The 16601-nt window shown below is 40.5% G+C and overlaps 1 protein-coding gene across 1 annotated transcript in view; it reads right to left on the bottom strand.

Moving 5' to 3' along the window:
• The window catches only part of PKHD1 (PKHD1 ciliary IPT domain containing fibrocystin/polyductin), a 445700-nt gene that overhangs the window by 112979 nt on the left and 316120 nt on the right, over window positions 1-16601 (bottom strand). Inside the window, exons 55-59 of the mRNA XM_068960604.1 lie at window positions 15381-15535; window positions 13744-13896; window positions 7410-8288; window positions 3523-3691; window positions 1809-1966 (exon numbers count right to left, since the gene is read on the bottom strand). Of these exons, the coding sequence (XP_068816705.1) occupies window positions 1809-1966; window positions 3523-3691; window positions 7410-8288; window positions 13744-13896; window positions 15381-15535 (1514 nt within the window). The remainder of the gene's footprint in view (window positions 1-1808; window positions 1967-3522; window positions 3692-7409; window positions 8289-13743; window positions 13897-15380; window positions 15536-16601) is intronic.

Here is a 16601-nt window from a genome sequence, read left to right on the forward strand (position 1 = left end):
GGTTTTTCCAGTGGTCATGTATGGATGTGAGTTGGACTGTGAAGAAAGCTGAGCACTGAAGAATTGATGCTTTTGAACTCTGGTGTTGGAGAAGACTCTTGAGAGTCCCTTGGACTGCAAGGAGATCCAACCAGTCCATTCTGAAGGAGATCAGCCCTGGGATTTCTTTGGAAGGAATGATGCTAAAGCTGAAACTCCAGTACTTTGGCCACCTCATGAGAAGAGTTGACTCATTGGAAAAGACTCTGATGCTGGGAGGGATTGGGGGCAGGAGGAGAAGGGGACGACAGAGGATGAGATGGCTGGATGGTATCACTGACTCGATGGACGAGAGTCTGAGTGAACTCCAGGAGCTGGTGATGGACAGGGAGGCCTGGTGTGCTGCAATTCATGGGGTCACAAAGAGTCAGACATGATCGAGTGACTGATGAATGAATGAAAATGAGTCTGACATGCTAATTATACTTCCCAGATGTCAGTTGGATATAACAGACCACAGTTCATGGAGGAGTTTGGGATGGAGATATAATTTGGAGGTCATCAACATTAAATGGTACTTTCACCTCTGGACTTGGGGGCTTAATAGGAAAAGAAGAGGTCTGAGGATGTCTTGAAATATTCAGAACTTCAAAAGAGAAAGCAAAAGTGAAAGTGTTAGTCGCTCAGTCATATCCAACTTTTTGCAACCCCACAGATGAGGTTCCTCTGTCCATGGGATTCTCCAGGCAAGAATACTGCAGTGGGTTGCCATTCCCTTCTCCAGGGGATCTTCCCCACCCAGAAATTGAACCTGGGTGTCCCACATTGCAGATGGATCCTTTACCATCTGAGCCACCAGGGAAGCCCCAAAAGAGAAAGGGAGCCCAGAAAAGAAGTCCGAAAAGAATCAACCAGTGAAGTGGGAAGAAACCTGGGGAAGTTTTTTGGATTTATTTGCTGTACTTTTCACCTGAATAAAAATGTAAACTCAAAGTCACATTGTTTGTGGAAGTAGAAAGATGATCTCTCCAGGGGTCCAGCAATCAAAACTGATAGCTGAATGGGCTTGCTTCAGTTGTAAAAGCAAGAAGAAGAAGGGATTTGATCACAGTCCCCTAGGCATAATTAGAAGATAGAGAAAGGGAAGGCAAAAAAGAATACATGCCATCTACTCTACCACCCTTTCAGAATGAAAGCATTTAGTTCTGGTGGAAGAGAAAGATGGATTCAGACACCAGAGGACTGGCTTCCAAGGCAGACACTGTGAAATATTCCAGGCCCAGGTGACCAAGCTAGTGAGAAGACTATTCTTTCACCAGTACACTGTGGGGTGTCAGGAATCGTACCTTTGACATGGACCACAGGCAACCTCACGGAGGGCAAAGCAGTGGTGTGGTGACAGCGGTCAAGCTATTAAGTGACAGCTGTTAAGCACCTGATATTCCTGGGCTTCCCTTGTGGCTCAGCTGGTAAAGAATCCACCCGCAATGCCAGAGACCTGGGTTCGATCCCTGGGCTGGGAAGATCCCCTGGAGAAGGGAAAGGCTCCCTTCTCCAGTATTTTGGCCTAGAGAATTTCATGGACTCTGTAGTTCATGAGGTCACAAAAAGTCGGACATGACTGAGTGACTGTCACTTCACTTCATTTCTGAAATAGACGTGAGTTGGGCAGCTCATTGGCACAGACTCCAACTCTACAGCTCAGTTCTTTTCCAGTACATTATGTTCCCCTGGACCACACAACCAAACCATCTCAGTTCTGTTCATGTTCCTACATGAGTCAAGTTGTCATAGAACACATTTGTCAAGTTCACATAGAACTCACTGACCTGTGTTGAAGAAGGATCCAGTCCATTCTGCTTCAGTTTTAGGAAATACAGAAACTGGTGGGGGCAGACCCAGGGCTCTCCCATCCAGATCCTTAAAGAGATATTTTCCAGGGCTTTCACAATCTGATTCAGAGCAGACCAGTGTTTCTAAATCTTTCCTGTGAATATTGATAGAAAGCAACTGTCTCATTTCCATGATAAGCAGCAAAAATAAAACATACATTGGTAGTGCTGACACTGTGAAAAAATAAATTCAACAAAATTTTATTACTAATAATGTGTACATAGGTTAAGAAATAAAATGATAGAAAAGATATTGCAGTTATTTAGTCAAGAAGAAAGACATTAACCAAATATTCTGGATATCAAGTTATATAATCTTAACACAGATCAATAGTTTTCTAAAATGAAAGACAGAATAAATTCATTTCTAATATTTACTAAACATAATGTAATCATTGCTTTATGGAACTTTGGAGACTTGCAGTTATTTTAAGATCATCATTATAAATATCAATTATACTTGTACTATATATAATGTAGAAAAAAAAGATGTTTACATTCAACAAATATCTACTGAAAACCTAATACCTGTACATTGGGGAACACAATGGTGATAAAGATAGGCACCAGAATTTAGAGTCAAGCAGGGTATATAAACAAGTTATTGGCAATTATAACACTGAATTATAGAGAATCAATGCAATTTCCTCTGGGGCTAATATTTTTAGGTACTATTAGTAATAATATTAATTATTTATTACATGTATACCATGTGTCAGGTATTAATAGAACAAAGAATCAAATACTAGTATCATTTAGCTTTATAACTATTTCATCCCATAGGTAAGACATGAACATAAGGAAGACTGGACAATAGAAAAAAAAAAAAGACAGAATAACACAAATTGTATACCTAATAATGTTGAGGTTCTAAAAATGGTTCAGGGAAGAGCATCAAAAAGAGACTGGTGCTGGACCAAACAGACAAGCTTTCTAATTAAGGTGGGATTTCCTGATTCTTTTATTACAACTAAAGTTTCCCCAGTGTTACAGGAGAGATAAAGCAATCCATTCTCCCTCCTTCTGACTTTCCCACTTCCTCTCATGGCAAAGAGAAAAAACAATTCCTTGTCTAGTTTTCAGATTGATTTTTAAATGCAACTCTAAGATCATTTGTTCATGAACAGTAGTAATTAGGCCTGGTCTGAGTATAAGTATGAGTCATATCATTCATTTTAGGGTTTCCTGACAGCAGCCATGGTCTCCTTCCCCACCAGTCTGTGCACAAGGGCTCCCAAGCCTCCTTCTGAAGACTGGTGATGCTATACTCCACAGAAGAGTCAAGAATTAGGGTCAGTTTTTACCGTTGATTCTGAAAACATCCCAGAGAAGTATCTCTAACAAAGATAAAAAAATTAAAACCAATAAAACTTCCAATTCATTACTTCTGCCTCTTGTGTCTGCCAGAGGACATAGCAGGGTATATCCCCGATTCAAGGGAGTGAGAAACAGTCCCTGTTTAGTGACAGAGATTGATTTCAAAAATCATATCTCAAAGGCATGGATTTAGAAGGTGAAAGAATTGGGGCTAATCAATCTAGTGTCTAATCTCATTGATGATTTTATCCTTGTTTAAAAAACATATTCAGGTACTTGGAGAATTACCAAATCCTTCATAAATATGACTTACTATAAATACCAAAACTGGTACCTGGTTTGTAAAGGAGGAAAGTAGAACTTGTTTTTATCTTTGATCTTTAGCATACTGGTCCTCTCTGCCATTATTGGAGGCACGATTCCAGTGTTCTCTGCATTGGGCAGAATGCAAACATCTAGATCATCACTATAGCAACTCTTCACAAAACTAGAAAAGGTTACATCTGAAAAACAATGTTTATAAAGTATTAATATTATTATAACATTATATCATGTAAACAACCAGACACAAATACAGACTACATAACTAAATATTCATAGACTAATGTCCAGGAGTAAGTTTAAGTTACTGCCCAGCATAGTTCCAGGAGTTTATGTAAATCTTGACTTAAAATACCCTTAATTCTTGAAGGCTTGGACATTGTATGCAAAATAGAAGAGCATTCCAACACACTGACATCTTATGAGCAATACTTTCCATAAAAGTTTTGGTCAAAATTGAATGGGGAGTGAATACAACAGTACAAAAGAGATCTGAGATTTTCTGCATAGGTTGCAGTAAAACTCAATTTAATCCTGGCTGCCCCACCAGATTCTTAACAGCCTCACTGAGGCACAACCTCCCTGTATCAATTTCCTCTTCTGTGTGATAGGAAAAACAACACCAAGCATATAATCAAATTAAATATTTCCCTGTGAAAGCTCTTCAACATGTATAGAGCGGTGATTTTTTTTCTATTTTTTATTATTGGAATATAATTGCTTTACAATTTTGTGTTAGTCTCCGCAGTGCAGTAAAGTGAAGCAGCAATGTGTGTGTGTGTGTGTGTGTGTGTGTGTGTGTGTGTGTGTGTGTGTGTGTATGTATATTCCCAATCTTGGGCTTCCCTTGTAGCTCAGTTGGTAAAGAGTCTGCATGCAATGCAGGAGCCCCAGGTTCAATCCCTGGGTCAGAAAGATCCCCAGGAGAAGGAAATGGCACCCCACTCCAGTATTCTTGCCTGGAAAATCCCATGGACAGAGGAGCCTGGCAGGCTACAGTCCATGGGGTCACAAGCGTAGGACACAACTTAGCAACTAAGCCAACTCCACATATATACCCTCCCTCTTGAACCTCACACCCCCATCCCATCCTTCTAGGTCATCACAGAGCATCGAGTTGAGCTCTCTGTGCTATACAGCAGGTTCCCACTATTTTACACACAGTAGTGTATTCATGTCAAACCTAATCTCCCACCCTCCCCTCTCTGACCCTGTGTTCACAAGTCCATTATCTATATCTGCATCTCTATCCCTGCCCTGGAACTAGGCTCATCTGTGCCATTTTTCTAGATTCCACATACATTTATTACTATACAATATTTTTCTCTCTTTTATTTACTTCATCCTGTACAGCAGGCTTGAGGTTCATCTCTACAAATGACCCACTTTTGTTCCTTAATGAACCACTAACTGTCATTATATTAATAAACCACCCCTGTGGTTATCAATGTCCAGTAGCTGATCAACTGGACAGCAAGCACCAAACTAAACTGTACCCTTAATAAAAGCTATATATGACAAACCCACAGCAAACATTATCCTCAATGGTGAAAAATTGAAAGCATTTCCCCTAAAGTCAGGAACAAGACAAGGGTGCCCACTTTCACCACTACTATAAAACATAGTTCTGGAAGTTTTGGCCACAGCAATCAGAGCAGAAAAAGAAATAAAAGGAATCCAAATTGGAAAAGAAGAAATAAAACTCTCACTGTTTGCAGATGACATGATCCTCTACATAGAAAACCCTAAAGAGTCCACCAGAAAATTACTAGAGCTAATCAATGAATGTAGTAAAGTTGCAGGATATAAAATCAACACACAGAAATCCCTTGCATTTCTATACACTAATAATGAGAAACTAGAAAAAGAAATTAAGGAAACAATTCCATTCACCATTGCAATGAAAAGAATAAAATACTTAGGAATATATCTACCTAAAGAAACTAAAGATCTATACATAGAAAACTATAAAACACTGATGAAAGAAATCAAAGAGGACACTAATAGATGGAGAAATATACCATGTTCATGGATCGGAAGAATCAATATAGTGAAAATGAGTACACTACCCAAAGCAATTTACAAATTCAATGCAATCCCTATCAAGCGACCAGCGACATTTTTCACAGAACTAGAACAAATAATTTCAAGATTTGTATGGAAATACAAAAAAACCTCGAATAGCCAAAGCAATCTTGAGAAAGAAGAATGGAACTGGAGGAATCAACTTGCCTGACTTCAGGCTCTACTACAAAGCCACAGTCATCAAGACAGTATGGTACTGGCACAAAGACAGACATATAGATCTATGGAACAAAATAGAAAGCCCAGAGATAAATCCACACACATATGGACACCTCATCTTTGACAAAGGAGGCAAGAATATACAATGGAGTAAAGACAATCTCTTTAACAAGTGGTGCTAGGAAAACTGGTCAACCACCTGTAAATGAATGAAACTAGATCACTTTCTAACACCGCACACAAAAATAAACTCAAAATGGATTAAAGATCTAAATGTAAGACCAGAAACTATAAAACTCCTAGAGGAGAACATAGGCAAAACACTCTCAGACATAAATCACAGCAGGATCCTCTATGATCCACCTCCCAGAATTCTGGAAATAAAAGCAAAAATAAACAAATGGGATCTAATTAAAATTAAAAGCTCCTGCACAACAAAGGAAAATATAAGCAAGGTGAAAAGACAGCCTTCGGAATGGGAGAAAATAATAGCAAATGAAGCAACTGACAAACAACTAATCTCAAAAATATACAAGCAACTTATGCAACTCAATTCCAGAAAAATAAACAACCCAATCAAAAAATGGGCCAAAGAACTAAATAGACATTTCTCCAAAGAAGACGTACAGATGGCTAACAAACACGTGAAAAGATGCTCAACATCACTCATTATTAGAGAAATGCAAATCAAAACCACAGTGAGGTACCACTTCACACCAGTCAGAATGGCTGCGATCCAAAAATCTGCAAGCAATAAATGCTGGAGAGGGTGTGGAGAAAAGGGAACCTTCCTACACTGTTGGTGGGAATGCAAACTAGTACAACCACTATGGAAAACAGTGTGGAGATTCCTTAAAAAGTTGCAAATAGAACTACCTTATGACTCAGCAATCCCACTGCTGGGCATACACACTGAGGAAACCAGAATTGAAAGAGACACATGTACCCCAATGTTCATCACAGCACTGTTTATAATAGCCAGGACATGGAAGCAACCTAGATGTCCATCAGCAGATGAATGGATAAGAAAGCTGTGGTACATATACACAATGGAGTATTACTCAGCGGTTAAAAAGAATTCATTTGAATCAGTTCTGATGAGATGGATGAAACTGGAGCCGATTATACAGAGTGAAGTAAGCCAGAAAGAAAAACACCAATACAGTATACTAACACATATATATGGAATTTAGAAAGACGGCAATGATGACCCTGTATGCAAGACAGCAAAAAAGACACAGATGCGTATAGTGGACTTTTGGACTCAGAGGGAGAGGGAGAGGGTGGGATGATTTGGGAGAATGGCATTGAAACATGTATACTATTATGTAAGAATCGAATCACCAGTCTATGTCCGATGCAGGATACAGCATGCTTGGGGCTGGTGCACGGGGATGACCCAGAGGGATGTTGTGGGGAGGGAGGTGGGGGAGGGTTCATGTTTGGGATCGTATGTACACCCGTGGTGGATTCATGTCAATGTATGGCAAAACCAATACAGTATTGTAAAGTAAAATAAAGTAAAAATTAAAATAAAAATAAAATAAAATAAACTGTACCCTTTTGGTGATATACTTTCAAGATGCTATTAAAGGTTCTATGGGTACTATGCGCAGGTGTATTAGACTACATTGCCTGGAAACCCAAAATTCTTACCTTGAAGTTTCATGATGCCTGAAATCAAGTGGCCGTTCCTCACTTTGTGCCATGGCTCCTGAGGCCACCGATTTGGTTCTGAGGTGAATACCGGCCACAGCATACCAACTCGACCCCCTTTGGGATTAGAAGGAGGTCGATCAGGTGATGTCAAGTTGGCAGAATGTGGTTTAACTCTGTCTTGAATGCAGTCAAAAGATGAGCTAGTGGCCACAATGACTGAATTCTTAAGCACAATCTGTAGATTTCTGATATAACACCGTGGAGCAGAAGACACATAAACTGCTGTGAAAAGGCCAACAGTATTGTCTACCAGAGTGAGGTTCTCTATTTCCATGCTGTTCTCCACTTGGAGCATAGCACCATAGTCAAAGTTCTTGAAAGCCAAGAAGCCAGAGATACCAGTGCAGTTGACAAGTCCACTCCCCTTATAGAGATGAAGGCCATGAAGACTTGAGTGGGCCACGTTGTCAGACCAAAGAGATTCAGGAGAGGAACACCTGTGGCCTTGGATGTGAAAACCAAGTCTCTCGGAGCCTGCCACAACGTTGCCATGGAGATGGGTGTTCCTTGCCTTGTTCACTTTGATTCCTGCCACCCAAACAGGAGACCACGCTGACTGTGTCATCAGAACCACAAGGTTTTTAGAGAGAGAATAGTCCTGACCCTCCAGATCAATGCCATGGCCAGCAGTGCTAAACACCACATTGTCATTTAAAATGACCCCCTGACTGGCAGCTGCATGGATGCCCCCACCGCAGCTTTGGTGCAGAGAAGAAGATATTATCCAGGATCCTGCTGACACATTAGTGAGTTCAATGGATGAATACAGCGGTGACCCAAAGTTCTGAATTTCCACATTGAAAAGTTGAAGGATACCTGCAAGCAAAGTGCACATTAGCAGGTACTTGTTTTGTCCTCTCAAGAGTCAGAAGGATGATCCATTCAATGGCATCAGGACATGCAGATTTTTCATTAAAATACAACAGTTTAAACACCAGCACTATATTTTATGTCACCGAGTCTCACTAACAAAATCTGAATCACTAAAAAATATCACAGTACTTCCTGAAAAGTTCCCTGTACATTCTTAAGAGTGTGGTCATAGGATGGAGAGGAAGATGATAGGAAGACAGGGGAAGGAGAGAGGCTTTGGGGATGGGCACAGCTAGTTTAAAGATTCTGGATACCCGTCTTCAGGATTGGGTCGAGGAACCAACTAAGAATGAAGGGAATATGGCTTTCTGGCCACTCACCCCAAAGTCAAGTCTCTTTTCAGTAACCCCACATGAAAAGGTCACAGCTTTACACACAGAGATATTATATGAAAGAAAATAATGGCTAACTATATACACTATCTTAATCATTTTTAAAGAAGAGTATAAGTACAAGACTTCTGCTCAATAGATGTCCAGAAACACAACATTCTTCTTTATGAAGACATGATAAAGCCAATAATATATTTTTAAGTGACCTTAAAGACTCTGAATTTTCTTTTCCTGTACTGTTATCCTAGCCACACTATATTTCCTGTTTCCTTTTCACAATAAGAGGATTTTCTACATTTTTTTAAATATCACGGGAGGATAGTGAATTATTTAGTCTTATTGGGGATTTTATTGGTTCTGTTTTAAGCAGACATTGTTAAAATACAGTATAAAATGTAGCCACTAGACTGATTTAAAAATATAATGAACACTAATTTGTCAGTGTATAGACTCATGATAAAATAGATAAGAACATGAATATGGGGGGAATTGAGGTGAATTAATAAGCAGAACATCTAACTCTAATATAGCACTAATTGTATACCAGGCATAAATATATATGTGTGTGACATATATACTCTTAATTTTTGTAAAAATCCTATGATAGATGCAGTTATCTCCATTTTACAGATAAGAAATTGAGGCCGAGAAGGGTTAAGCAGCACCCTAGGCCTTGGACCCAGGCATATGGCTGCAGAGGCTGTACCGTTAACCCCCATGGAGGCCCAGCAGAGAGTATGTGTGACATGGTAGAATAAAACACACAGGTCTGCACTGAGATTCCCATGACCGGAATACAGCCCTGTGCTGAGAGAAGAGACATCACGTGTCCTTAGCTAGGTAGACCACAACTTTGACCCTCACTTCTTTTCTTTATTCTTCTTTTTTAAAGTTCCTGCCCAAGGTAAATTATAAAGTTATTTCCCTCATTAAAAAGGAAGGGAGTTGTGGTATTTTAGTATTTGAAGTCCAGTATTTGATAGTCCAGTCTTAATCCCCCATCTCTCCCACCCCCTTTTCACAGATGAGAAGCCTGAAGCCTTGCAAATCAATCTATTGAAAAACCAAACTACTGTGAGGGCAAATAAAGTTTGTGTGTCTTTCTGAATGGTCAAACTGAATTTCACTCTATCTAGATTTCTCAGAGAATGCTGGTTAGAGACACACTAGTTGATGGTATGGAAATATTCACAGAATAAGAAAACATTTACAAATTATTTGTCGGGTGACACCATTTTTCAATGTAATTTAAAGTAACCCTTGCTAGCAGCACATAGCTAAAACAGTCATGGAACCTGCCTCTGAGAACTTTGGCACAAAGTATACCAATGTCAGTGTGTGTCCACATGTAGAAGCTTAGTTTACAGACTGGAAAACAGTTCTGGAATCTCATTCAAGGCAATATATCATTATTGTTTTACTTAATGTGTTTTTTTCCTGTTATCCTTGCATGGTTTTAATTCATGGTTTTAAATTGTATAAGATCTTTTTACCTGTGTGCATATTAACCAACAATTGAAAACTAATGAATAGTAAATATTTAAAATATCTGAGCATTCAGATGGAGAATTAAGCAACGATTTTGTTCACAACTGTTTTCCTATTTTTTCTTTATGTTTATCATAATTCTGAGCATAACTTGTTGGGTATTACTGGTCAGAAGGAAGGGAATGACAGAAGAACCTGATTTAAAAGTGGAGATTGTTAAGCTCTGGCCTGCTTTTCTGCCCTGTAACCATTCAACATGGTAGCTGGCATCCTTGACCCCACACCTGTAGGTCATACATCATCCAGGCTCTGGAATATGTTACAGAAAAGTGCAAGGGTTCTTAATACAATGTGGGGATCTGTACTGGATTTTGAAACAGAAAAAGAACCATAGTGGAAAAACATGTGGAATCTGGAATAATATCTTAAGTTCAGTTAATACTAATGTAGTGAGGTTAATTTACTGGCTGTCACAAACGTACCAGAGTTAGATTTTCATGATAGGGAAAACAGAATGAAAGGTATACAGGAACTCTTCATACCACCTTTGCAACTTTTTTATCAAAGAGTAAGTCAAGGGTGTATATTGTCACCCTGCTTATTTAACTTATACGCAGAGTACATCATGAGAAACCCTGAGCTGGAAGAAGCACAAGCTGGAATCAAGATTGCCAGGAGAAATATCAATCACCTCAGATATGCAGATGACACCACCCTTATGGCAGAAAGTGAAGAGGAACTCAAAAACCTCTTGAAGAAGTGAAAGAGGAGAGTGAAAAAGTTGGCTTAAAGCTCAACATTCAGGAAACGAAGATCATGGCATCTGGTCCCATCACTTCATGGCAAATAGATGGAGAAACAGTGGAAACAGGGTCAGACTTTATTTTGGGGGGACTCCACAATCACTGCAGATGGTGATTGCAGCCATGAAATTAAAAGACGCTTACTCCGTGGAAGGAAAGTTATGACCAACCTAGATAGCATATTTGAAAAGCAGAGACATTACTTTGCCAACAAAGGTCCATCTAGTCAAGGCTATGGTTTTTCCAGTGGTCATGTATGGATGTGAAAGTTGGACTGTGAAGAAAGCTGAGCGCTGAAGAATTGATGCTTTTGCACTGTGGTGCTGGAGAAGACTCTTGAGAGTCCCTTGTACTGCAAGGAGATCCAACCAGTCCATTCTGAAGGAGATCAGTCCTGGGTGTTCATTGGAAGGACTGATGCTAAAGCTGAAACTCCAGTACTCTGGCCACCTCATGTGAAGAGTTGACTCATTGGAAAAGACTGATGCTGGGAGGGATAGGGGGCAGGAGGAGAAGGGAACGACAGAGGATGAGATGGCTGGATGGCACCACCGACTCAATGGAGATGAGTTTGAGTAAACTCCGGGAGTTGGTGATGGACAGGGAGGCCTGGCATGCTGTGATTCATGGGGTTGCAAAAAGTCGGACACGAGTGAGCTACTGAACTGAACTGAACTGATAGTGATTACAAAATTAAAAGCTTATCAATGGCTTCAGAATCAGGCTTGAATTTGAATGTTACCTTGCGAGCTGGATGACTTTTCTTACTGTTCATTTATTTAACTTACTCACATTTATTGAGGACCTAATACATAGCAGTCATAATTTCATACTAAGAAAACAGGGCTGAAAACCTCAAGAAGTTCTATAGCTCATAATGGAGTTTTATGAATTAGCAGGCAATTTTATTAGACTCTGTTTCCTCGTCTATAAAACCAAGGATAAAATGTCTCTCACACAGAGATATTAGGATTCAATGAAATAAAACAGGCATGAAAACCAGCGTATTTCCTAGTCTATAAGAAGCACTGGATTAAGATTCTCTGTCCCTTTCCTGGGGATGTTGCAGGAGCCCCAACCAGCAAGCCAGAGGCTCAGAACTGAGCCAGCATTGCAGGTGGTGAGGGTCCAGCTTTGGTGCTCAGCTATAAGAACCAGCCTCTTGTCCTGCTCTCGCGATCAGGTTCTAGCCTGGTTCTGCAGGTACTGTGTAAAGGGGCCCATCTTGCACTCCCTTCCTAATTCTCTGTCTTCACAAACTGCAGGGTAGATTTGTTTTTACATGACCACCACCATGACCAGGACTCAGCCTTTGTCTAGCCTTCCAGAGCAGGGTTACTCCACCTCAACATAACTGACGTTTGGGTCCAGGTTATCCTTTCGTGAGAAGACCTTCTCACACACTGTAGGCTGCTGAGCATCCACTACTAGATGCAGAAGCTCCGCCAAAGTTGCAACAAGCAACACGTCTCCAGATACTGTCAAATGTCCTCTAGCCAAGAAGGGAGATCTAGATCACTCCTGTTAAAAACGGATGAAGGGGACTTCCCTGGCAGTCCCATGGTGAAGACTCCATGCTTCCAATGTGGAGGCGAGAAGGGGAAAAAGGGTTCAATCCCCGGTCAGGGAACTAAGATCCTGCATACAGAGGAGCCTGGTGGGCTACAGTCCATTGGGTCACAAAGAGTCGGACATGACTGAGAGCAACTAACACTTTCACTTTATACCTTACCATGTGGCCAAAAAAGAAAGAAAGAATCTGATGGAGCTAGTGTTTATGGAGAGCGAGCTTGTTCTATGGACCAGAAATCCTGAACTTTTGACTTAAGGTCCAAACACCATCCTTTACCATACTGGCCACCTGATGTGAAGAACTGACACATTGGAAAAGACCCTGATGCTGGGAAGGATTGAAGGCAGGAGAAGGGGGTGACAGAGGGTGAGATGGACATCACTGACTCGATGGACATGACTTTGAGCAAGCTCTGGTAGTTGGTGATGGAGAGGGAAGTCTGGCATGCAGCAGTCTGTGGAGTTGCAAAGAGTCGGACACGACTGAGCGACTGAAGTGAACTGAAAACAGATGTGCCCACAAAAATTGTTCCATGCTCAATATATGTGAGAAGTGCTTAGATCCTTTACTCTAGGCCTTCTCAGAGCCTTTATTATATTCATGTAGACAGTGACTTTCTCAGATGGAGCTTAATTTTGACTAGGAAGCAACACTGAAATCATTTTTAAGGAATCCAAGTTTCAGAAATAAGGTACCAATAAAATTATTTCACAACATTCCAGAAGAGCTAAAGCTTAAAGGAAATGAGAGAAATTGAACTGATCCCTAAAGCAGTCTAGAATATGGAAATCTTCTTATTTAAATTTACACTATTAATTTATAGCATGAGATGAGGTCTGCCATCAGATAAAGCATGCTACTGGGAAAGAGTAATAGAAATTCAGGAAAGAGATAAAATTCAAGTGGTCATTAAATCATCTACAGTTTCAAAGCAGAGGAAATTTCACATCTGCTAGATGGTTGTTTTTTTTTTTTCTTTCTGAGGTAAAAATATGCCTATGTGCTGATAGCTAGAATATTATTTTAACATCACACTGATAATTAAGCACAGATTAGGACTGAAAATTCATAGCTTCTCAGAGCATAAACGAGCATCTATTCCAAACATATTGTTTTATAAATGAAAATTCCCACTATTGTCTTTTCGGAGGGTCCCATAGCATCCAATTCATAGTGCTTAGTAACTTCAAAATTTCATTTACCTGAAAATTCTTCCATGCTGGACTTCCTGAAGGACCCCACAAGTAGTCTCTCTCTGCATGGTGTATCACCCTGGATTTGTATGTTTCGGGTCAAAAGACCAACCTCAGCAGCCAAACGAATGTGTCGGCCACCCTCCATGAAGTGGGCACTTCCTGGGGCAACAGGAAGGAAAAATTTTATAACACCTACTTCGGAGATCGCCAGTTAGGGACTCAGCGAACCTGACAAATGAAAACACTCGTTTCCCCGCGGAAGTGCTCCCACCATTAAGGTTTGCTTTTCCTCGGGCGTTCTCCACAAATGTCAGCTGAGAAATGAAAAGCCCGTTCACTAGTCTCTCCTTGGGGTAAGAGTGAGAGTATCTGAGCAAGAATTCATTTCTCCTCAGTCACGATGGGTACTGAGACAGGGATGTCAGGGCAGACCGGTCCAATTAGTGGGGTCCCCATCCCCCTTCCGTTAACTCGTCAGTGTGAGTTTTCCGCGTTTGAACCTCTTTCTTCAGAGGGAGGAATCCCAGATCCACTGAGGCAGCGACAGGACCACAGCAGCAGCGGCAGCGCCCTCTCCTGGCAGGTCTGAAGCTCATCACTCTCAGAAGGAGTCTCCCCCAGTCTCGCGTGGGTGTTACATCGCCCCCCTCCCTCTGGATGTGTATTGCACGTTTGCATATTACAGGCAGGGGTTGATGACGAGTTTTCTTTACCCTGCCACTGCTGAGAAATAAAATCATCCTTAAAACTATGACTTAGAAAGCTCTAGATATGACCCTGCTGAAAACATATATTTCCCTCTCGAATATCAGAGACTAAAAGGATAACCCCGTATCCCTTTATTTCCCTGTTATATTACTTATTAGCTATATTTCCTGGGTTAAATGCATTTATTAGACTGAACCAGGAAACATGGTTATTTATTATTTATATGCAATCTATTTTAAGTGTATATAGTGTATTAAAATATTTAGTATTTTTTTTTTAAAGAAAGAGGTATTTGACTTTATTTATTTATAATTTCAGAGAAGGCAATGGCAACCCACTCCAGTGTTCTTGCCTGGAGAATCCCAGGGACGGGGGAGCCTGAGGGGCTGCCGTCTATGGGGTCGCACAGAGTCGGACACGACTGAAGCGACTTAGCAGCAGCAGCAGCATTTATAATTTGGGGCAGTAGCAGTAGTCAATACATAAAATAAACTTCATGTCAGAAAGGACACATTCCTAAGTATGGAAAAAGTAAGGAGTCATTATTTACAATAACTACCACATTCTAAGTGGTTGTGTGATTCAATGTGCCAGGAAATGAACTGGAAACTCATCTCCCATGAGGTTTATTCTGGCTTAGCCATGAAAATGCCCGGTGACCTTGAACAAGTTTCTTAACCCTTCTGCTTGCTTCTAGGCTTGCCATTATAAATCAAAAGTTAAAAAAATACCCTCACATCAAAGTATTTTAAAAAAATTAGGCAATAAAATTAATGAAGGGATGGAGATAAAGCCTTCTAGGATGAGCCTAGGGCAGCAGTAAAGTATTATCCATCCCCTGTGAACGGCGGTTGGATCCAAGGTCCCCAGGCAGGTTGCTGAACACGTTTTTCTTGGCTCATTCACTTCCCTTAACTAACAAACCAAAGCCTTACCGATGTGTCGGTGTCTGAGCCGTTCATGGATCCTAATATGGTGGCCCCTGACTTCTTTCACAGTGAGGACCTCTGCTTCATGAGGCTCGTATGAAGAGGAGCTGAGGACAATCTTGTCATGGGGTCGCCAATCCACTGTGTCCTCTACTATAATTCTGTAACAACGTAAAGATGGTATCAGGTACACTGGCAGGGCAACTCCAATCTGATCTACTCATTCCAGGGAGAAGAGGAAATCCGCTGCAACCGGCAATTCCGACCAGGGACAGTAAAGTAGAAACATCAAGTGAAGACGGAGAAAAAAAAGACTTTTGCAAAACTAATGCTAATGGAGTTCATCTTCTGGCTTATATGTATGCAATACAGGGATAGCAAACGTATTCTGTGGCCATGAAGCACCAGACAAAGAACAAGAAAGGGTAAAATTTTGAGAGCTTGGCAATGCCCTCTCCAGGTGGTTTCCTAAAATGGAAGTCTACTTCCTTGATTGGGAAACAGTTCGAATAATAAAGGTATTTCAGAAGGGATCTTTTCTCACATTTTCAGACAATTTGTCATCACACATTTAAGGCCCATACCTTCATGGCCAAGCAGATACAGTGTAACTCCTAGAGGTTCCACTTAGTAGCTGTGGGACATTGAGAGGTTACGTCACGCTTCTGAGTTTCATACCTTCATTTGAAAAGTGACACTATTTGGAGTTTTCCTCTCCTATCGCCCAGTTATTGCAGGGACAAAGGTATGCATTTCTTGCAGATGCTATGTTCCAAGCATTGTGTTTTCATCACAATATGCAATGAGAGTTTTGTTAATTTTTGTTTTTTCTTAACTACCATTTAATAAGGTTTTTGTTCAGTCATTTTCTGCTGTCTATCTTTCCCTAGTAAATATGTCTGCTTTATCCTCCATTTACAGTCATTACCAACTTCAACAGCATAAGTTTATATTAATCGCCTGGCTCTTTTGCTAATGTTCACACTTTAGCAAGCATTGACAATAGTGTCTCCTCTACCAGTAAAGTTTCATCCTGGCAACGGGTCCATGTGAAGGCCTTTCAATCAAGAAATATATATTGTCTGAGCAACAGTACCTGCCACACACTGTAGTAGGTGCTAGAGACATACTGGTGAATGAAACAGACATTTAATTTAAAAATGACAACTTAGATTGTGACTAGAAGACATTTTTTGTTTAACAAACATCCTTGACTAGTAGATTTTG

The sequence above is a fragment of the Capricornis sumatraensis genome, chromosome 22 (genome assembly GCF_032405125.1).
Source record: "Capricornis sumatraensis isolate serow.1 chromosome 22, serow.2, whole genome shotgun sequence".
In the NCBI taxonomy this organism is placed as follows: Eukaryota; Metazoa; Chordata; class Mammalia; order Artiodactyla; family Bovidae; genus Capricornis; species Capricornis sumatraensis.